Here is a 23781-nt window from a genome sequence, read left to right as displayed (position 1 = left end):
CTTTATATGATTTTCACTTTAAGAAAAGAAAACTTTGTTATTTTCACATTGATTTAGCTTTTCCATGTGAGGCTTTGATTTTATAAGTTTTCATTCACAACTTAATCACTCATGAACTAATCTTTTAGCATGAATCTCATTTATCTTTGTTTTTTTTTAATTTTTATTTATTTTTTATTTTGCAAATTGTTGAAATCTAACTCGGCAGTTCGCTCTCCCTTTTCACTTCGTCACCTCGTTAGCCTGTCACCTCGCCTAAGCTTCACCTCGTCACGCCGTCACTTCGCATTTCCTCCTGACAGGCGTGTCTCGGAAACCCTCACTTCTTGGAACTCATCTCACTTGGGAAAGTGTTGCATTTATTTGTCATTATATTTTCTATGTCTTGTTCTCTGTGTAATATTTATTATTCTCTATTTCATAGACATAATTATTACACGTATTTATTGCACTCTCATGTATATAGTCTATACTAATGTATCCATCATATGTATAAATAGGTGATACAATTTCATATAAAATAATAAAAAATAACATTCAAAGTCTCGGAACACTCTCTCTCATTTCCGACTCTTTTCTCTTTATTTCTACACAAATAGATAAGGGATTATATACTTTTTGCGATAATGATCAAGAATCCAATTTTGTCATCCTTTTAGACAAGTAGCTCTTACTCTAAATCATGCCACAAAATAAGTTGTTACAAGATTATTATATGTCATATTTTATATCTTCATAGTTTTTTTTTATATATAAATATATATATATATATATATATATATATATATATATATTTTCGAGCATCTTGATTCAAAACACACGAAGAAAAACATATACATGTTTTTATTATAATATTTATCATCAATCATGGTATTCTTGCTGAATTTTTTTTTTCGCCGATAAATTTCTTTATATTTTTTGGTCGCAGAGTCATTTATGTAATCCAAAACCAATACTATTGAATTTTTTTTTATCATTTTGGTCGAATACTAACCATTCACTAGTCTCTTACAATGTTTATTTGTCAAAAAAGAATATTTGTGCATTTCATTTTTCTCTTTTGTATTTTCCCCTCAAAATTTTCTTGGTAAAGCAGGTGTAATGGTGGCCCAGAGACAAGAGATCTTTTTTTTGTTGTTTTTTTTTTTTTTTGGAAGACAGCTTAGATGCAGTGGAGATGAACCCACGACCTCCACACAGGAAGTGGTGTGGAATTACCATTAGACTATCGTAAGTACCACATTTTTTTTGTTGTTTTTTGAAACACGTTTATTTATTTATCTATTTTTGAGTCATTGTAATTGCCAAAAACCTGCATGAATATGAACGCATATAATATAACAATTATATTTACGTTACACTTACGCATATACAGATGGGTTAGATAGAATAAATGCAGGGTCATCTTTTTTTTTATAGCCTGGCCTAGATTAAAATAGAGATGATCTAATAACTTACTGACATATTTGATTATTGATACATAAAAGACAAAACAGCATGTGAGAATACAATTGGAAAATTATTGTGTACTAGTAATTAGTGCTTGAGAAAATAAATGAATATGTAATAAAAGCATGTGATTTGGTGTACACGTGCATATAAATATAATATAGCAATTGTTTTTTTTTTCTTCCTTTCTTTCTTCAAGTCTTCCCTCGCTTCTCGCTTCTCTCTGCACAGCTTTCGAAGTGAAGAGGAAAAAAAAAAAAAAAAAGCAAACCCAAAACGGAAATAATAGAAAAAAAAATCCCTCTCTCTATCTCTCTCTTGTAAATGACATTATTTTTACAATCTCCAATTAATAATAATTGATTATATGTATTCTTAGAAACTGGACAGTGGCGCAGAGAAGGAAGACAAGAAGACAATTATGTAGTGCATTATTATTCGATTGCTTATACTTCTAATTCTGAAACTAAAACATTCTGACTCTGCACTTAAAAAAAAACCCTTCCCTTTTTGGGAATAACCAAACCAAACACTTTCCCATATTCTTCTTCTTCTTCTTTTTTTTTATCTGTTTGGTTGATCTCTTCGCAAACCGAAAATGGGTGAAGATTCTCTACCGACACTTCCCTTTGACAGAGCTGTTCAACAGGTTTATCTCTCACATTATATATATTATTTGTTTCTTTTAGAAAATATATTTTTTTGTTTTTTTTTATACGAATTTTTGAAGTGTTAGAAATTTGTGAATCATTGGTGTTCTGTTTTTATTTTTCTATTTTTGTGTACACTTGTTTTTGTATAGATCAATGAAGAAATGGTTATTGTTGTACAAAAAATTAATTTTTGGCCTTTCTCTTTTCCGTTTGTGAAGCTTTTTTTTGTGTGTACAGTGTATCATTGAGTTCTCTGTATTTTATGCGTAATCTGATTTCAGGACAGTGACTGTCACTTTCGTCTTGCAAATGAAATGTTCTGTTGTGTCCTTTGGAATTCAGATAATTGTTTGTAACATTCTGTTGTATGATCTCCAAATCAGAGAATATAAGACAAAAAAAAATGACTTACAGCTGAAGTTCACTTCACAGACATTATATTTTCTTTGGGGATTGATATTAAAGCAGTTGAATATATAGTAGTTGACCACTTATTTCTTCTTCTTCTTTTTTTTTTTTTTTTTTTTTTTTTTTTTTTTTTTCTGGAACCTTAGAAGTTTGAAATTATTTTCTTCCAATTTCTCTGAGTTTTCCAAAGAGACCCAAAAAAAAAAATGTATCATTTTCCATTAAATATTTGCTTAAACATTACACTGTATGGGTTCATTTCAACAATATGATACCAATTTTTATTTTTATTTTATTTTCTATAAATTCGTCACTGAATGTGCAGGCAATTGTATCAATAAAGAAAGGCACTTATCTCTTGAAGTGTGGAAGGAGAGGGAAGCCAAAGTTTTGTCCTTTCCGACTTTCCGAGGTAGCCATTGATGATCATTTTATTTCCTCTCAATACCGGTGTATTGGGATTGTGTTTTATTCAAGGATATTCTGATTTCAGAGCAAATCATTGAGCTCGATCTCGAGATTTCTGTTTGAGCCACAGGCTAATGTCCTTACAAACATTCTAAACTTCAATGATTGATATTTAGAAGCCAAGATTTAGTCATATGTATCGCAGAAAAACTTGTCAAAGAATTTTGTTGTAGAAGTATTTGGTGTTACAGAAGTACTTGGTGTTATTTTATTAGGTGATTTATTACTTCAAGTACTAAATGGACCTTTGAGAAAATGCTCAAGAAAGGATCTCCCTAGGCGATATCTTAGTTTCTGTTGAAATATAGATAATCAAGCACCAAAAAAAAAAAGTAAAACGAAATGAAATGGATTGAATTAGGAATTAAGAAGATTTTTTATTTTATTTTTTTTATTTCCCTTGGATTTCAGGATGAGAAATATCTGATTTGGTACTCAGGACAAGAGGAAAGACAACTGAGACTGAGCTCTGTCATGAAGATTGTACCTGGACAGAAAACGGTATGTATACAATACAAGACATGTATTAAGTCTCTAAAAGAATGTATTTCTGTTATTATTTAGGTGATAATTTTCAGATTTTAAATTTTTGTTTTCAGGCGAGTTTTCAGCGGCAGCTTCAACCAGAGAAGGACTCTCAGTCTTTTTCACTTGTTTACGCTAGCGGTGAACGCTCGCTCGACCTCGTATGTTTACTTTGAACATTTCCATAACACATTCTCATCATTTTATCCCTCCAAAATCTGGTTAGTTTTATGTATATTCATGTCGTGCCATGTCATGTCATCATGTAGATATGCAAGGACAAAGCTCAGGCCGATTCTTGGATGCTGGGATTGAAAGTGGTCGTCTCGATATCTCACAAACCCAAACCCTTCAACAGTCTGAGAAGTCACAGAGGTGTTCAGAGTTGCATGAGCAGCCCGGCCGGGTTTATGCGGAGAAAGCATAACCTCGGACTCTCAGAGGATGGCAATGAATTTTCTCAGGTTTGGTCAACTTCCATTTAACAACGCTTCTCGTTAGAGTTTTGGTGGCCCGAATGGGTTTCGTTGGGCCTCAAAAGCCATTTACTTTCACGGGACATAGTCGTGAGTCGAGGGACAATGGCTGAGCTAGCTAAGGACCAGGGGGGCATATGCCCCTGAACTTATGAAAATTATAATTTTTACCCCAAAAGTTTATCATTTCTCACATTTTTAGCCCATTAATTATGTGATTTTTCATATATGTTCCCCTGAATAATTTTTTCTTTCTCCAACCCGTATAAAATAATCAAATTTTCCTTCTGGCTACAAATCATGACTCTGTCTCTGTTGAGGGAGTTCTGTCCTTTTGGCGTGTTTATATGAACTGTAAATCTGTGTGTTCTTGATTTCGTATTCCATTTTCTTTACTGTCATCGATTTGTTTATTTTTTTTTTAGGTCCAAAGCACGTGTGGGAGTCCGAGCCTGTCGCTATCGGAGAGATGCTTCTCCGACAACCTGTCCCATTCTTCGGACAGCATTCACTGGTACGAGGCAGCTCTTTCCACGAGACCGGACACAGCGGAATTTCCTCAACCGAGCTCGCCGTACATCGGGTCCGACCATCTCATCGATCGGTGCGAGGACAGCAATCCGTACAGGGTGGCTCTACTGGAGAAGAAAAACACTCTGAGGGACGTGATGATCTGGGGCGAGAAGATAGAGGGGATTCTAGAAAGCTCGAGCGGAAACAGCCACGTGGACGTGCTGTTGCCGAAGCTGCTCGAGTCCACGACCATGTTGGATCTGCAAAACATGTCTCTGGGAGCGAAACACGCCGCCTTGGTGACCAAGCAAGGCGAGATCTTCTGCTGGGGAGAGGAGAGGAAAGGACGGCTCGGCCACAAGGTCGACATCAACGTGAGCCGTCCAAAACTCGTCGAATCGCTCACGGCAGTCCAAGCGAAGTCCGTGGCGTGCAGCGAATACCAGACCTACGCTCTGACGAACTCCGGCGAGGTCTACGCCTGGGGAGACACCGGGCTCGGGGATCAGTGGCTGCCTCACAGAATCGGCGGTCCGCTCGACGGGATAGCCGTGTCCAGCGTCGCCTGCGGAGAATGGCATTCGGCGATGGTGACCCAAACCGGGAGACTCTTCACGTGCGGGGACGGGACTTTCGGGGTCTTGGGCCACGGAGATTCCCGGAGCGTGACTCAACCGAGGGAAGTCGAGTCACTCAACGGGCTGAGGGTGAAATCCGTGGCCTGTGGATCGTGGCACACCGCGGCGATCGTGGAGGTGATGGTTGACCGGTTCAAGTTCAACGCGATCGGAGGGAAGCTCTTCACGTGGGGCGACGGGGACAAAGGCCGGCTCGGCCACGGCGACGAGGAAAGGAAGCTCTCGCCGACCTGCGTGGCTCAGCTCGTGGACCACGACCTCGTCCAAGTCCGGTGCGGGAGAACGATGACCGTCGCTCTGAGCAGCCACGGGACGGTCTACGCGATGGGAAGCTCGGCCCACGGGCAGCTCGGGAACCCGAACGCCCGAGACAAATCGATCTCGATGGTCGAGGGAAGGCTGAGAGACGAGTTCGTGAAGGAGATTGCGGCCGGGTCGTACCACGTGGCGGCTCTCTCGACCAACGGGAGCGTCTTCACGTGGGGCCGCGGCTCCAACGGGCAGCTCGGGCTCGGCGACATCGAGGACCGAAGCTCCCCGGCCCTCGTCGAGGCTCTCGGGGAGAGACGAGTCGAGGCGATCCACTGCGGGACGAATTCGACGGCCGCGATCTGCCTCCACAAGTCGATCTCGGTGACCGACCAATCGGCTTGCAGCGGATGCAAAGTCGCGTTCGGGTTCACGCGGAAGAAGCACAACTGCTACAACTGTGGACTGCTCTTCTGCAGCGGTTGCAGCACGAAGAAAGCAGCGAACGCGGCTCTGGCGCCGAGCAAAGGCAAAGCGTTCCGCGTCTGCGATCGCTGCTTCAACGGCCTCAAGAGAGCTTCCCAAAACTCCCAGCTGGAGGTTTCGAACGAAGATCAGAAGGAGAACCGGAGAGCCTCCACGCCCAGATTCGGAAAAGCCTCTTCTTCCGTCTCCGAGTATTCCGAAAAGGAAAGCCTCTACTCTCGAAGGATTTCGGCGAAGAACAAAGCCGAAAGCCAGCCGAGCTCTCTCGATCCCGTTTGTTCGATATCCGATAGAGTTCCTCTGTGGGGACAAGTTCCTCGCCCGCCTTGTTTCGACTCACACCACGGCGGTGCGGCTTCCTCCGCGGCGCTGAGCCCTCTCTCGAAACCTCAGCTTTCGTTTGCTTCTCCGAGGAATTCAGAGCCCAGCGTTAATGATTGCGCGGAGAACGGCGTGTCCGAAGAGGTGCTTATGGAAGAGCTTCTGAGTCTGAGATCTCAGGTAATTCCACTTTGATCATTCCTAGCTACTGTGATTTCTGCTACACACTAGACCTCATATATTTAATTAGTTCACTGTCAAATGTGTTGGAGTTAGATAAGATTTTAGGGTGTGGAGTAACTGGAATTAGTAGGGTTAAACAGAAAATTAGAAGTTGTGTCAGTGGGATATAATTAGTAGGGAAAGGGATTGAACATTTAGATTGAAATTGTATCAGGAGATCCGCAGGAATATATCCAAAGTTGCTATTCTGATTACCGATTTCTTAACAGATGTCTAGTCTATACCCTATAGCTAGTAGGAAAACTTGACCAAGTTTCTCAGTGATGGCATTTTTCTATTCCATCTTTCTCTGAAAAAATTCTCGCTTTTATAATAGGTGAAAAGCCTAGAGAAGAAATGTGAGAGTGGAAACCAGAAAATTAAAGAATGTCAACAAGAATTAGATGAAACATGGAGCCGAGCAAAAGAGGAAGCGGAGCGATGTAAAGCCGCAAAAGAAGTCATCAAAGCTTTGGCATTGAGGGTAATCTTCTTCTTCTTCTTCTTCTTCTCTCTCTGGTATCAATGAGTTGTTTGTTGATGATGCAATAGTGAACTCAACATATATATTCGCATTTCCGCCGCAGCTTCACAAAATCTCAGAGACTAGTGTGCCTAGCGAGAGAAAAGAAAAAGACGGGTCTGCCCCGAAGCTTCCTCAAATCGCGACAATGTGCGCCGAGACGCCCACTTTGAAGGCTGATTTGCCACGAAACGCGGAGACCGTGGCCAACTCTCCCGTGGTGTTCTCCGAGACGCTCAAGTTCTTGTACGGAAACGACACGCCACGTGTCACCACCAGAACGCACGCTGCGGAGCCCCAGAAGAAAGAAGCCGCCGACGCCGCTGCAAAGCTCGAGTGGGTCGAGCAATACGAACCCGGCGTGTACATCACTTTCACTGTCTTGCCCAGCGGTCAAAAGGGTCTCAAGCGAGTGAGGTTTAGGTACGAACTCTATTCCATTTTTTCGCCGTGGCTAATTAACTCGGTAACTTTTGATTCGTATTTTCTTATTGCATTCGTTAACTTTTGCAGCCGGAGAAGGTTTACCGAGAAAGAAGCGGAGAAATGGTGGGAGAAGAATCAGACATTGATGTACCAGAAGTATGATATTGAAGGGTATGTTAACTCAAGCCAGAGTTGAGATTTTATGTGTCCATGTCAAGGCATTCTTTCTGCTAATGTATAGTCTCACGAAAATTCGATAGAAATCGAAGAAGCCTTTTGTTTTGTAACAAGTGTATAGCAGCCTTCTCTTTTTTCTCTTTTGTTTTCTATTTATGTATTTGCTTTATTGACAGTCCACAGCGTTGATTGTTGATTGTCTAACTGATTACAGAGCAGCTAAATGTACTTACAGTACTATTGATAGAGTTATAAGATTAAGTAACTAGTGTGAGCTTTTTAACTAACTAACTAACTGCCACATTGCCACATCCCTTAATAACAATGATCATGGTTAATCAATCATGTGCAATGGCTAAACAGAATATACCGTTATAAGTCACTAGGTCACGAGAGAGTAACTTATTTATGCTAACAGTGGACTGAAATGAAATAATTATCTAATATGTTAAAAATAATTGTGGAAATTGCAGGTAGTGTTTTTTCTAAAACTAGTTGCAAGAAGTCTAATTTTTATAACGAAATTAGTGTTTTTTAACCTAGCATAGTCTAGTTGATAATTACACACCACTTTCAAAATGGAGATCGTGGGTCCAATCCCACTAGTAGCAAAAACTTAAAAAAAAAAGTTATAAATAATCATTTTCTTAATGCTTATAGATATTTTTTAATTAAAATTTAATTACTGTTTCAAACTCTTCTTAACTTTGTTTAAGCCAACTCCAATGCAATGGCATAGCATCAAACGCCAAAATTTGGTGTTGAATACCCTTCAAGCATCAAACGCCAACAAGAATATACCTAGAATTATGTGGATTGATAGACCCAAAATTTGCTAATCCCCAATTTGACTGAACCTTGGAATCTCTGGAAATTTCAAACCTCCCTCAAATCAAAGTTATCTACTTTTATTATATGTTTCTTTGTTGGTTCTTCTCCACTCCAGCCCATGCCATCGTGGCTGCAACATCATTGGACATACCTAATTACTGAACGTCGTCGTCAAATCTCAACTACCGGAAATGTTTGTTGAACGTAAGTCTAAATATCAGTGAGGAATGGAAAATAATTCATCAATACCAACCAAACTAGCAAATTCTTTAAATCGTTTAAGTTTCTATTCAAAGTTTCATTTTATTAAGAAAATAATCCACTAGATAAAAATAAATTAATTAATTGTTTAAATGAATTTAATTTACTTCGACCTGATGAGCTGTTTGTTTAATTAAATTGAATTAACTTAACCAATTAATTAATTTACTTCGGCTTAGTGAGATATTTTCCTCAATAAAATAAAACTTTTGCTATTTTTAAAAAACATGGTACACTATTAAACTACTGATCTAATTGTCTTATTTTTAATCGTCACATTGACTGATTCTTATATGAAATCCTAGCCCACCGCTTCACTCAATTCTCATATTTTAACCTAAAACTATTATCTGTGAAGATTATGAATTTAATTGTTTTTGTAAATAAACACATTCATGAATTTTGTTTCTTTTTCATTATGTTTGTATATTTGCTAATGTTTGATAAACGAAATTGTTTATTTTCATCTAAACAACACCGATAATTATAACTTTTGGGTCTTAGAATGTCTTTTATATGTTCGTTTATCAAAGATTCATAATATAGCATCATTTCCATCAATAAAAACGACCCTCTTGCTCAAAAAATGACATAAAAAAGGGTATTAACTAGTCCAACAAGTAAATTAAAGCCGTAGGCTAAAGAGAAAAAGACAAAACCCGTAAAAAGCTTCACATGAAAGGAGGGTCAGCCTCATGGGTTGGCCTCCCCCTCATCACGAAGGGCCGACCTCTACATGGTCCAAGAGGGCCGGCCCAAATACTTAAAAAGACTCGCCCGAAAGATCCATCTTTTCATGAAAGTGATGATCTAATAAGAGGGAAGGTTGATTATGGAAGGCAGCGAGAAAGTGAATCCAACATTTTCTTAGATGAAAATCAAGTAAGATGATGTTAAAGAGAATTAGACAAACCATAACAACGATGAAATTAAGAAAAAACATATTTACAAGAAGTGACACACGAGCACTAGATAAATTGAGCCTTTTGAAGCAAGAAATGTTGCTTCCAAAGGCTCAAAGTTTCTTATAAAGTCATTTAGAAGCGACTTAAAGTTGCAGTGTTGTGAGGTGTTGGACAGGTGGTGGTGGTGCCACGGCAGTGTTGAGCTCATGGTGAGGTGATGATGGGCGGAGTGGTAGTACATTGAGAAAAAGGAGAGATCAGAGGAAAATTGAGAGATGTAGCTAGGACGATAGAGAACGTTATATGTTGGCTTTATTTTTTAGTGCAAGTTGTGTGGAAAGATGTCGGTCGTTATGCTTCTTCTTCTGGTGTGACATCTTTCCTCCTGTGTGCAGACTTTATTTCAGGCAAGTTTCCAGTATTGACAGATTCCTTCGCTGGTGACTTGATTATGAGAAATTGCCTCGCTGCTGACTTCATTGCAAGATATTTGCCTCGCTGCTGTCTTCATTGCAAGATATTTGCCTCGCTGGTGACTTGATTTTGTGACATTCGTTTGAGGCTGGGTAAGGAAACCCTAGATTTACTTCCAGGCTTGTGAAGCTGCTATAAAAGCCATGCGCTCCCCCTTAGCAGCTTTGACGCTTTTGATAAAACACTTAGAGCTCTTAGACGTGCAAGACCGGCGGACTGGGAGGCTTTGTATTTTGTTGATCGCGGTGTATTCTCTCAAACACTATTCCACAAAGATTGAGTGTCTGTGAGAGTTGGGTTCTGTGTTCGCGTGATTGAAGGTTCACGAACAGTTGAAGACTGAAGGTCATCCGAGCCAAGCGGTTGCTCGAAGGGTGGAATTGAGACGGAGCTCAAATTCAGGGGGAGTCCCTGACTAGGTGTTCACTGGTGGTAACAGTCTCTAGGTTTTTATTGATTTGATGATTGTTATCATATATAAACCTTGCGTGTACTATTGACTACAAGATAGTGAAATCCTTTCCACTGGCAGAGTGCCCCCAGACGTAGGTGTGTTTTACCGAACTGAGTAACCATATCGTGTGTTCTTTGTTTTTGCACTGTTTGTTGTTTATCCATAATCTGTGTTCAAGCAAGTTGTCGGACACATTGTCAATACATTGTGTGCGACATCTTATCTTCGCAACTAATCAAAATTTCAATTTCGTTAATTTTCTAGATGATAATCCAAATTTTTTTATTCCGTTAAACTGTCTAATTAAGATCTTTATTTTATGTTAGTGTTTGGTTAAAGCATTGTGTTTTGAAAGAAAACTAATCGTAAGTACGAGAAGGCTCATAATTTGGACATTGCATGCTATTATATACATGTATGAATGAACAACTATATTTAGAATGTATATATGAATGAGTGAAAAAGAATATAAACCAAAAGCGGAAAAAGAAAGGAACAAAAGAATAGATTGATGAAAAGGAAAAGCGTTTGTAGATAGAGACGTAGAGAGAGAGTGTTGGACAAAGGATAAATGAGACTTACAAACAAGAGATTAATGAAATCCCTTACATACCATTGCCAGGTGGAATCTTATTTTACTTCACGTGGCAAAAGCTGGTCCTACATGTGGGTCCTTCAGGACCGGCCTAGACCTATTTGCCTATTCTCTCAACTTCCTTAGTACCCCTTGGACGTTATGTTCATTAATCTCTATATTCATGCGACACAAATAATTTACTGTATTCAAATTATATGGAATCGTGATATCATTACCTTTTTTTTAAAACCTGAATAAAGTAAAATTTATTGTTGCCGGAACATTTCCGGATTTGACCAATTCTAAGCTATAAAACTTTTATGAAAATTAAATGTCACCATTGTATTCCATCAAAATATAATTTATCTATTTATAACGATAGAATCGTTTTGATGTCCTAGCTAGCCAGTTATAAGCCTATTTTGCCGAGAAATTGATGTTGCCTACTCCTTAAGCTAGCTGATAATCATATTATTACACCACAAAAACGTTTGAGTTACAAAATTAAAAGCACACAGTTTTTATATATATATATATATATATATATATATATATATATATATATAAATGAGCATGTAGTTTATTTTATCGTTCTGTCTCTTTAAAAGTATTTAAATATATGTTTTTCAACAAAAATATAAGACTACATGTGAAAGGCATCATCATGATCAATAAAAGTACTATGGTACTTTGGGTTTATATATTATGCAGGCTCGTATAATTAGTTGTACTTGTAGATAATAAATATAAGAAATAATATAAACAAATGATCATAATTATATGTGGTATATCTCATCGCTGTCCCATGCTCATTTTCCCTCTGCTCTCAGTGATGTAGGAAGATATATGTCCTTTTCTGTAATCGTACATGCGAATGAGGACATGCAAAATATATATACACCATGTATGTAATATCGTCAAATGTTGTTAAACGGGTGATATTATAACCTTACAATTATTTTATCTTTTGCATCATATAGATTGGTGTATAAAAGTCCTAAAACAGGACCACCAGTTAAGGTTATACCTCTTTAGCCCATTATGCATGCATGATCTGAAAAGTGTAATATACATTTAAAATACAAATGAATAGCAGTTTCTAAATAATAATAACAATAATGGGACCTCTAATGTAAGGTAACTACTATCGCTAACAGTCTTTCAAAGCGACATGAAAAACATTTCATATCAGTTTATATACAATTAATTAGTTGTCACTTTTACTGTCATCCCAAATCCATATGCGGAGTAAATTTGAAAGAATAGAGTTATAGTAGTATCTTCACCTCAAGTTTATTTCTTACTAAAAGAGCCAAGAATTCACGCTCACTATAGCAAAAGAGCCCTCCAGACGCGACTAGGATCGAGTTTGTTGGTATGTGTCCAAAAAAGTGACATAAGAAACTATTGGCATATGTATAAAATATTTTGAAACAAATCGCTAAATGAGTTTGTAACTAATCCCTAATTAACTCATAAACTAAAAAATGTATATATATACAAGCTGGTAGAATATCTATATTAACTGGGTATGGGCGCGGAAGAAACCAAGAATTTAGATTAAGGGGGTTAGTATGCAAAATAAAATTCATGAGGAGCTAATTTTTAAAGTAAAAAAAATGTAAAAATGATAAAAAAAAATGAAAAAAAAAATAAAAATTGAGAGGGTGCTAAAGCCTTCTCTGGCTTTGACTTCGTCCTTCCACCTTATTAACTATATAATTCCACCCTTTCTCACTTTATTATAGAGAAATGAATAGTAGAGTTCTTATGATTCAAAAGGAAAATATCAATAACATCTCATGTGTTTAATCGAAATGCGAGATTTATCCCTTCGGTTTTTAAAAATATCAGACATATCTCTTCAGTTTAATATAAATGACATATACCTCCCATAAAAAAATGTTATATTACAAATTTCACCATTTTCGTTTATTTTTTACAAAAAATAATTTGAACTCTCCAAAATACCCTTAATAGAATAAATATTTATTTACTATTTTATTTTAAAAAAATCAAAATCTCTATAATTTATAAAAAAATCCATAACTTTTTATGAAGAAATTTTTTAATTTAATTTTTTTGTATATAGAATAGAAAATAAAAAATATTTCATTAAGGGTATTTTGGGGAGTTCAAATTATTTTTTTGTAAAAAATAAACGAAAATTGTGATATTTGTAATATAACATTTTTTTAGGGGAGGTATATGTCATTTATATTAAACTGAAGGGATATGTCTGATATTTCTAGAAATCGAAGGGATAAATCTCGCATTTCGATTAAACACAAGGGATACTGTTGATATTTTCCCTTCAAAATATTCTATAATAGAATGTATATTGATGATATTTTAATTAATTTTATTAATTTCAAAACAACCCCAAAATTATTCTTAAAACTATTTTAAAATCATTCTAATTAAAAATATTGGCACAAAACTATTTAATTTTGGTATGATACACATTGATAATACAAAATAAATAAAATATGAATCTTTATTCCAAAAAAAACTTGAAAATAAAACGGCAGAAATATATAAATAAAACAAATAATTGGCTGCATAGCCATCTTAAACATTAGCAATTTATTTTTAGTCAACATTTCGTTAATGTCCCGTAAATAACCATCTTGCTTACGTGGCAGCTTATTAATTGAATTAGTTGTACATTTTTGCCCTTACGCTATTTTAATTAGGCAGCTTTTTTTAAATTCCGAATTAAATATTGAAACCGAATAGGGAAGTTTTCAAATTTGAAATTTGAATTTTCCAACAGATTTGGAAAGTTCTCAGCCCATTAATTGTTATGTATTTGGAAATTTTAGTGTTGACTTTAGCTAATTAGTTTCTATTTTCGTTGCAATTCATTATGGATAAAATATGTAAATATATTCTTCATTTATTGATATTATTTTGTCTTCCATATATTCATAATTTCCAGAATTTTCGTGCCCAAAATATTTCCAGAATATTTTTCAGTTTATTTACACGAATATACTGTAAATATGCTTCGTATTTACAATTAATATACTGTAAATAAGCTTCGTATTTACAATGAATATACTGTAAATAAGCTTCGTATTTACACGAATATACTGTAAATATGATTTCTATTTACACGAACATACTGTAACTCAAAACTCAAAATCAAAGACACGGCCAAACACTTTCATGAAGCCACAACCCACATTCAATGTACAATTTCGAGCATCCAATCATATTAATCAGCCATAATCAAGCATCAAAGAACATCGAAACCACGGAATTCCTCTTGAGAACTCAAACCCCCAAATCAATCTTCAATACCCTAATTTTCGAAATCAATTTGGGTAAACAAAACCTCACATTGTTTCTGGTAGAATTGAACTCTCCAGCGCCCTTCCACCTACTCTCCGGTGTCTCTTCGTCGGCGGCGCGCTCGGCGGCTCGCGGCGGTCGCGCGCGGCGGCGCTCGGTCTCAGCGGGATAGCGCGCGCGAGGAAGAGAAGCTCGGGCTCGGGCTGGTGCTGGTGGCCGCGCGCAGAAGAGAAGAAGGAGAAGAAGACGGCGGCGCTCGGTCTCAGCGGGATGGCGCGCGCGAGGAAGAGAAGCTCGGGCTGGTGTTGGTGGCCGCGCGCAGAAGAGAAGAAGGAGAAGAAGACGGCGGCGCTCGGTCTCAGCGGGATGGCGGGCGCGAGGAAGAGAAGCTCGGGCTCGGGCTGGTGCTGGTGGCCGCGCGCAGAAGAGAAGATGGAGAAGAAGACGGCGGGGCTCCAAATTAGGGATTCGCGTGTTCTCCATTTTCTTCTTATGAGAGAAAGATTGTGTGTATCGGTGGTATTAATTACCAAGCTTAATGATGCTCCTCGATTACCGCGAGTAGTTATTATCTAATATTGTGTTTTAAATGTATTTTATTTTCAGTATTATAGTGGGCGGGAACAGGTTAGGTCCTTTTGGTATTTTGACAATGTGTAAATAAATGGGACTAGCTATTAACACGAAATTCACCAAATGGTGGCCAAATCCAAATTGGTCAAAACTGAGAGGTCATTTAGCTATATAACCCAAAATAAAAATCCTAAGAAATCAATTTTCAAACATTTTACATATTACATTCACCATGATCATTCATGTTTTATATTCGAAGTACTAGCAGTTTATATAATATAACTTTTTGTTGGATATATTTAAAGTGTTTTGATTAGTATTTTCAGAATTTGTATATATATTAATATTAATGGTATACCTAAACATATATTTATTTATGAGTTGACATGTATATGAATGTCTCCAAAATTATTTTAAGTTCATTTGAATATAAAAATATATTTTTAGATATAAAAGACATAACCGAAACATATATGTGGGTTAAAATATGATAGTTATATAGAAATATTAAAAGTATTAAAATAATAGATAAAATAGGAGTATATTTTTTTATGAGTTAAAATAGAATTTTGAGTTAAGGATAAAATTCTATTTGATGATTTGACATAAATTTTAAAAGCATAAGAGAAATGAAATTTTGAGTTGAAGATAGCTCTAAATTTGTTTTTCGAGTTGTTTTAAAGTTTCGCTTACACCATGCATGTGTCACCGAGCAATCGATTTTAACTCTAAACATCAAAGCAAGCAACGTAAAAAATGTCACCTACATGCAGGGGCGGATTCAGATGCTAGCCTCAAAAGGTTTGGGCCCCCCCCCAAGCAAAAAATTTCGGGTTAGAATTTTTTTTTTTCAGCCTAAATTGAATTTTGGCCCCCCCTCCTTCCAAGTTCTGGATATGCCACTTCCTACACGCACTCTATATGGCATCAAGTAGTATTGACTTCCACTTTTATAGTTTCTTGCCACTCCAATAACATAACAACGTGTGATTTTAAAATTTTGGATTTATAGTTAGTTTGATTTTTATAGTGATGTTTAAATATTATGTTTGATGATAACGTGACTTGTTTTGATTGATGATAAAGTCTCGCTAATATTAAGGTCGTTTAAAAAAAATGAGATTCTAAAATTTTGAATTTTAGAGTAGTTTAATTTCTTAAACGTCAATTTCGTTTAAGTGATATATAAAATTTAAAATGTACTATCCTCATTGACTCAATTTGAGTGGTTTATTCATTTATTTTATATAATTATAAAAAATTTCAACAAAATATATTTTTAACGTCGGTTGTTTGTAAAATCACGTGATATACATCATACGACTAAGAACTTAAACTCTTTATTATTTAATATATATTTTCAATGCATCGTCAATTACATTCCTTCAACATTCAAACACAAATTATAAAGAATAGCAGTTTAAGGTTTGAGATCTCTTCACATACAAAAAGCAGGTAGACTCGTTTGGGTTTAAATCAGTGTCTCTTCACATCTATAATATATGTTAGCTAGAGTCACCTGCGAGCCCTACAGCCTAAACTAGTCTTCAGTTTGATCTTAACTGAGGACCACTTTTGCCTTTAAATATGCTTGGTCATACACTGACCTGCCAGTCAACTTCTTGGTGTTATTCCAAAAAAGCCTTCTATTCAATCACGCCGTAATAATTAAAACCTAGACATTTTCATACTGAGATTTTTTTTTTTTTTTTTTACTTTAATATATAAATATAGTTACATGCAACGACTCTTTCTTGAAATTGGACTTTTCAGGAGTGACTTCTTCATATATTATACCTTGTGTAGTTGTGCTAATGTTGTGATGACTCTAGGGCAGTTTTATCATGCAATAGAAAATCAAACGACCCACTGAAAGTAAGCTAAATGGTAACTCAAGCTAGCGCTCTTAATCTAGTGCATATATATGTCATTAATAAACAACTGGATGTGACGTTAATATATTCTAACTAAAAAAACTATATTAGTTTAAAAAAATTATACATGTATGTTTGTTTGGAAGAATAAAAGTTAAGGCAATGGGGAAGGATTACAAAAAGAGAATTAAAAAAAAAATATATAATCGGTGTATACTAACATTTTATTAGTGTAAAGGAGATCAAAGGGAAAGCAAATAAACGAGGTTAAGGGTGTAACACAACGGCGCTGAAATTCGTTTCACACACCTCTCGTCCACGTAGACATATACTCCAACATGCATGAGCAGTCTGCCAATGTCTCCAATCAGAAACTGACACGTGGATCACAGATTCCTAGAAAGGACAAGAACGAAGCATGGGATAATAATTGAGAGTGGGAGAGAGAGAGAGACAGCAGACTTGATAGGAACGATAACAAGAATCGTCATGGATTGTGGTTCGGGGAAAAAAAGGGTGGAAAATAATAATTAAAGAGACGAAAACAATTGAAAAGGGTTAGAAGAAAACATTAAAATATTTAAATGGGAGGTTCTAGTTGGCAATCTCTCTCTCCTTTTCTTTGCTTCCCTTTCTTTCTGTGCTTTTTATTAGCAATACAAATCCCTCCAAAAACCCATAACCCCACAACAAAATATTCTCATTCATCATTATTTGCCCTTTTTCTCACCTCTCTCTCTCTCTCTCAAAATTTTGTTTGCATCATCCAAAGACTAAAACTTTGTCCCTTCTTGGATAGTTTTGAGTCAGCTTCTTGGAATTATAACAAATCCATGCACGTATAGTGTCTTTTTCTTTTTCCTTGATTTTGCAAACACGGTGCTTTCAAGCTCGAGAGTAGAGCAATATACACAGATATTTCTATACACATATATATATAGAGAGAGATATATAGAGGAGAAAAATGGCACCAGTTTCACTTCCACCGGGTTTTAGGTTTCACCCAACAGACGAGGAATTGGTAGCTTATTACCTCAAGAGGAAGATCAATGGCCACAAGATTGATTTGGAAGTTATCCCTGAAGTTGATCTCTACAAGTGCGAGCCTTGGGATTTACCCGGTATTTTAACACTTTCTCTACTCTTCATTTTTGTTTATAATAATACCTTCGTTATTGTTTCATCATATCGTTTATTCCACCAATGTTGTTAAAAAAAATTAAGAATTTGCAATTTTTTTTTTTGGAAAATAGTTTTTGCTTTTATTTTAACATCTAGGGGTAAATTAAGACTCTTTTTCTTCAGACCATGTCTTACAAGTCTTCTTCAAGCTATAACCTTGTTTAAATCAATATAAAACCCTAAATATATTTAGATGAAAAAGAAGACTACGTATATAAATAATTTGCTAGACATAGTTATTGAATTAAGCATTAAAAATAAATAATACAGACGATCCATCTACGATCGATTCTTCTGAATGAGGCCCGATCATAAACAAAAATCTTTTCCAAGAGATCGCTACTTTAAGAAATGTAATACTTAAGATACACTATACACTTTTGATAAAACAATTTGCTTTTTTATTTTATTTTTTTTCCTTCCTTTTTTTGGGGGTTAAATTATAAACATATTTGGAAACTTGATACAGAAGACGGTCTAAGATGGTCTATCAGTGAAAAAATTGTATACGTGTTTTCGATTAACTATAAAGTAATTAAAGGGTTATACCATATATATTAATAAATTCTTGAGGGAAAAGTGCTTTAAGAGATAAACCCAAATATATCATATGGTCCCTCAAATCTTTTAAGGGTTCCTGTTGTGAAGATGAAGATTTCAATAAGAAATAGGGAAGACCAGAGTCAAAAGCCTCATGGAAAGAAAAGAATAATCACATTCTCTTCAAGAAATATATGCATGAGTACTACTACCAAGTAATGCTTTGCGTACTTTTAAGATCATGCTTTTTTATTATTATTATTTTGCTATCAGACTGTGTTGATGTTTGAACGCCTAACAACTCCAAAATAAATGTTCTGAATCTTTGACAGCAGAGATAAAATAATTAACATCTTCTCTCTTACGTGTAGTACGTAGAATAATAAGAATAATAAAATTAATTACTAGGTTTCTAAATATCTATCGAAATGATAGATTAATTTGTTAACTTATATATATTTTAATTTAGAAACCTAGTAATTTGTTAACTCATCATTTTTTTAATTTAGTATTAGTACATAATTAACTTGGTCTAGTTTTTAATCCTACACCATCTAGTGTTTGAACAATCTTACTTACCTGTCCATAATATGTAAATATATAATTTCAATGTCCAACTATTAATGCATTGATTGTAATAAGAATAAATACAAATCATATTTAAAGGAAAAATTTAGGTGTAATAACAACATCCATATCTCCATAAGTTGATACGTAATTCCAATTTCCATGCATAATATGAATTAATGCAGGAAAATCGTTGCTACCAAGCAAAGACCTAGAGTGGTACTTCTTTAGCCCACGGGATAGAAAATACCCGAACGGATCGAGGACGAACCGAGCAACGAAGGCCGGGTATTGGAAAGCCACCGGAAAAGACCGGAAGGTGAATTCTCAGACGAGGTCGGTGGGAATGAAGAAAACGTTGGTATACTACAGAGGAAGAGCTCCGCATGGATCGAGAACCGATTGGGTCATGCACGAATATCGTCTCGACGAAAGAGAGTGTGAGACCTACACGGCTTCTGGTTTGCAGGTTCATATAATTTTTAAAATCTTTGCCTTCTCTCATATATTTTCTATTTTTCCCTCATGCAAACGTTCAGAAATCTTGGATTTTTTCAAAATGTGATCTAATTCTAATTGCTCTCCTTATTTTATATATTTTCTTCCTAAAGTTACATCATAATAGTTTTCCCAAATTTTTTTCATTTATATGATCAATAAAAGGTACTAGTCTTGATTGTGTTTCCAATGACAAGTGTAAAAATAAAAAAGTAATATTCCACAACATCTTAAGATATTAGGTACCTAGTTCTACTTCTGTTTATACTAGGGTTTCCTAGTTGTCTTTTCTTTTTATTTTTACTTCAAATTATGCTAGATTATAAAAATAATGTTTGTAAATATCTAAATTAACACATCCTCTTCCTACGAGTATACTTCTCATAACACTAGGGTTTCCTTATAGTCTTTGCTTTTTACTTCAAATAATGTTTCTTTATAACACAATGTTTGTAAATATATCTAAATTAACGCATCCTCTTCCTATGAGTATACTAGGGTTTCCTAATAGTCTTTTCTTTTTACTCCAAATTATGTTTCATTATAAAATAATGTGTGTAAATATCTAAATTAATACATTCTCTTCCTAATATTTGGCATACATATCAAAATTATAGTAACAAATATTTCACATGAAAGAGTGTACATGCCTATATTTATACATTCTTTTTTGTTCAATTTCAGGACGCTTATGCACTATGTCGAATATTCAAAAAGACTGCTTGTGGCCCAAAGATTGGAGATCAACATTATGCCACCACAAGCACCAACCACATGGTTAGCGATCGTTCTTCGAGCATCGAAATCTACTCAGATGGACGGGCCGATGATTTTGAGAGCTCCAACTATCCGTTAATGCCTCCAGAGTCTTCCTCGGTGCCTGTAATGCATAGATCCTCATCTTCGACAAATCTTGACGTCTATGGATCGAGGTTTCGCGACGCAAATAATTGGTCACAATTTTTGTCTAATGACAATCAACAGACATTTCATACCAATTTCCAAAACCCGGCATTTTCAAACTATGGAAGTATTCCATTCCCTCCGTCTAAGGTTAGTTTATGCCATGGTATCTTGAATTTTAAGTAGTAAAGGCTGATAGTCAATAGATAAATTTAATATACTCCATTTTTTTTTTTTTTTTTTGCATAGTGCGGTAAATACGTAGTAATCTGCTTATATATTAACTTTATTCACAAACCTACTTGATTAATTATTTTACACTTCTTATTATTCACATTATTTGGAGAAAACTCTATTCTAAGTTTAAGATTTTTTTAAAAATATATGCAAATAGGATATAAATAAATCAACCAAAATAATAGGTAGATCGCTTTAACCCCTGACACTGAAGTGACTGCTTATGTTCTAATTATCAAACTAAATCTTATTTGTTAGACAAATACGCACTTGTTGCCTGCATTGTGCCACGTCACTCAAAAACTTTCAAAATAATTTGTAGGGAATTCTTGTTACTATATATAGTTACTGATTGAATTAATATTATTGAAACCCTAAAGGTTGACGTAGCCCTAGAGTGTGCAAGGCTACAGCATCGCCTGACACTTCCTCCGCTAGAGGTTTCCGATTTCCCTCAAGCTTCGGGGATTCACGACTTCAAAGCAATGCACGCAAACAACGCTGACCACGCAAATAATGCGGTTCATGCCTCGAACGAAACAGATATCTTGCAGGAGATTCTTTCGGTTGCTCATGTCTCTCAAGAGCTCATAAATAATTCCGGTAACTTCATGGATCACACAATGTGGGGTGGGGAAAATGTCCCGGTGGGAGGGGATCAGGATTTCACCTTTGCGACTGATCAATTCAATCAAACTAACGAGCATAATAATCCGATGAGGTACGCGGATAAATCTTCTGAAAATCCGATTATGAGGTCACTTGAAATCGAAGATCTTGAGGACGAGTTCAAGATGGAGAGGATGTCGGAGAACCTAAGATGGGTCGGTATGTCGAGCAATGTGAACGAGGTATTTATGCCATTCTATCATGTAATTTAACGTTGATTATTCAATCTCCAGGTAGTGAAATTGAAGGAAGAAAATGTCTTACGATTTGTTATTTTTTTTTTTTGAAAAACTATTATCTTATTTGGAATCCCAAGACATTTATAATTGCTACGCTAGTTTGAGATGTACTTTCATTGTAGAAAAGTTCAAATAAGCAAATGAAATATTGACTTCGTGGGCTTGGAGATTAAAAAATTATTAGCTTTGCTAAATTCACCAAATTATATTTCCTCATCATGACATCAGTGTACTGAAATTAATAAGTTTCTTCTTCGTAACTGCGCAGGGTTTCATGGAAGAACACAAGATAGTGCCGTTTGAAAACATTTCAAACTTCCGTAGAGAAGATCATGATGATTTTCAAGGTAATATAAGGAATTTCCAATTCAACTTTATCTTCAATTGATCACCATGGCTAAAAGTTTTGCTGACAATTCTGGTACGCACAATTATAATAGGTGAATTAGGGCATCAAAAGGAATTACTCAACGAAGAAAACGAAACAAACGATTTCTCGCTCGGATTCATCAACAGCGATCCAAACAATGACTTCATAGATGAAGAAGACTACTCGAGCTCTCCAAGCTTCGACGTGGTTGAAGAGATAAAAGTCAGCCACGGGCTATCAGTCTCAACCCGCCAGGTGGCCGAAACATTCTTTCACCAGCTAATGCCTTCTCAAACGGTCCAAGTCCACCTAAACCCGGTCATACTCTTCGGAAACAACTTCTTTATAGACAAAGAAACATGCCAACATTCGCTAAAGCCAACGGGAAAGAGTGTAGCCATCGACACTACTCCATCGTACCTGAAGTTTAAGGCCACCGGAAAGGCGAAGCTCGTGGAATTGAGGAGGGCAATTAGGTCATTGTGCAACCTAATTTGCATTGCTTATCTTCTCTTTTTTCAGGAACTATGGCTGACCAGGAAGCGAATGACTAGGATCGTTAATTGGAAAATGAACATGATTAGTGGGAAGGGCTTAACTGTAAACGTTTTGACGAAAATGGAGTGGGAAAAGAAGATTGGAATAAAGTGGGGGCACAATGGAAACAAGCTGGTTTCAGGGGTCAACATTAGATATGGGAATGGGGTTAGTGTGTTTTTGAAGAAGGTTGGGGTTTTCCTCACAATATCTTTGGCTCTTTGTACCATGTGGGCTAATCATATTGGCGCTTGACTTGCCATATTTTCTAATAGCTTTATTTTTCTAAAAAAGAAACTAATAGTTTTACTTGGGAAGGCCATAATTCAGCCTTATCCATTTTAATTTATACATGACATAGATTCCATCCTAACATAAATTGTATTTTCACACCATTAATTTCCCTCATTTGTTGTGTAATTGAAGTATATTATATATATATAATTGAAAGTTTATGCTTAGAATGTGATGGTGTAAATGTTTTGGGTGTTATTGAATGACTTGTTTTTTACTGTTCGTAAGTGAAAGGATTTGAGAATCCAAAGAATATGTCAATGAAGCTAAAGAAACGATTTCCTTCATTGAATTGATCTGAATGCATTACAGCTAACGTAACTAACTCTAACTAACTTTCTGGTAAGCTAACTGTGTAGGTGACTCATAGTCAATGCACCAGGTGTTTGTGTCATTGACTGTGACGTGGCTCTTACACTCTAACACCCCTTTCCCTCCTTCAAACTCAACGTACATGCTTGAGAGACTTTGAGTTTGGACCTCATAGTCTCAAAAGCATTACTTGAGATTGGCTTGATTAGAATGTCTGCAATCTGATCAACTGTGGGAACATGTTGAACCTTGATTTGTTGAGCCAATACTTCCTCTCTGGTGAAGTGCATGTCCAGTTCCACGTTCTTAGTCCTTGCGTGTAAACCTGGATTGGCAGAGAGATGAATTGCGCTTATATTGTCACACCACAGAACTGGGATTCTACTGCTTTTGACTTGCAGTTCTTTGAGTAGAGATTCTACGTCCACATGACTTCAGACACCAGGGACGCCAGGCTTCAATACTCTGCTTCTGCTGATGAGCGAGAGACTGTGCTTTGCTTCTTGGATTGCCATGATATTGGACAGCTTCCTAGGAATAAGCAGTAATCCGAGGTTGATATTCTTCCTATCATGTCTGAGCCCCAATCTACATCGCTGAAACTAGTCAGATTGAGTGGCATATTAGGATTGCGCTGACGTGTGAGATGGATT

At 36.2% G+C, this 23781-nt stretch overlaps 2 protein-coding genes across 3 annotated transcripts; both read left to right on the top strand.

Annotated features, from left to right (window-relative positions):
• The first annotated feature begins 1651 nt into the window (after positions 1-1651).
• Positions 1652-7776, top strand: LOC149406893 (Regulator of chromosome condensation (RCC1) family with FYVE zinc finger domain-containing protein). 2 transcript variants are annotated; one of them, XM_089609722.1, is made up of 9 exons: positions 1652-2098; positions 2836-2922; positions 3390-3479; positions 3578-3664; positions 3782-3967; positions 4405-6366; positions 6746-6892; positions 6996-7354; positions 7445-7776. In XM_089609722.1, the coding sequence occupies exons 1-9, from the start codon at positions 2048-2050 to the stop codon at positions 7551-7553; spliced, it is 3078 nt and encodes a 1025-aa protein (XP_089465848.1). In that variant the 5' UTR covers positions 1652-2047; the 3' UTR covers positions 7554-7776. The 2 variants fall into 2 exon arrangements, with proteins under 2 accessions (XP_089465848.1, XP_089465840.1); XM_089609714.1 differs by having other exon boundaries at positions 3773-3967.
• Positions 7777-17473: 9697 nt separating this feature from the next.
• NAC028 (NAC domain containing protein 28) lies at positions 17474-22939 on the top strand. Its single transcript, XM_089609702.1, has 6 exons — positions 17474-17901; positions 19255-19538; positions 20252-20620; positions 21088-21558; positions 21884-21962; positions 22056-22939. Exons 1-6 carry the CDS (start codon positions 17745-17747, stop codon positions 22775-22777), a joined length of 2082 nt encoding a protein of 693 aa, XP_089465828.1. The 5' UTR covers positions 17474-17744; the 3' UTR covers positions 22778-22939.
• Positions 22940-23781: the final 842 nt, after the last annotated feature.

Source organism: Urtica dioica, chromosome 1, assembly GCF_054948205.1.
Source record: "Urtica dioica subsp. dioica isolate 48M chromosome 1, U.dioica_male_clone48M_v1_H2, whole genome shotgun sequence".
Taxonomy (NCBI): Eukaryota; Viridiplantae; Streptophyta; class Magnoliopsida; order Rosales; family Urticaceae; genus Urtica; species Urtica dioica.
This window is presented reverse-complemented; position numbering and strand designations above follow the sequence as displayed.

Excerpts from the sequence above, each read along its gene's own strand:
- LOC149406893 (XM_089609714.1), top strand. The coding sequence starts at position 2,048 with ATGGGTGAAGATTCTCTACCGACACTTCCCTTTGACAGAGCTGTTCAA. Across the intron at positions 3,480-3,577 it reads TTGTACCTGGACAGAAAACG|GCGAGTTTTCAGCGGCAGCT; the intron begins GTATGTATACAA and ends TTTTGTTTTCAG. Across the intron at positions 7,355-7,444 it reads CTCAAGCGAGTGAGGTTTAG|CCGGAGAAGGTTTACCGAGA; the intron begins GTACGAACTCTA and ends TAACTTTTGCAG.
- NAC028 (XM_089609702.1), top strand. The coding sequence starts at position 17,745 with ATGGCACCAGTTTCACTTCCACCGGGTTTTAGGTTTCACCCAACAGAC. Across the intron at positions 19,539-20,251 it reads ACACGGCTTCTGGTTTGCAG|GACGCTTATGCACTATGTCG; the intron begins GTTCATATAATT and ends GTTCAATTTCAG. Across the intron at positions 20,621-21,087 it reads TTCCATTCCCTCCGTCTAAG|GTTGACGTAGCCCTAGAGTG; the intron begins GTTAGTTTATGC and ends GAAACCCTAAAG.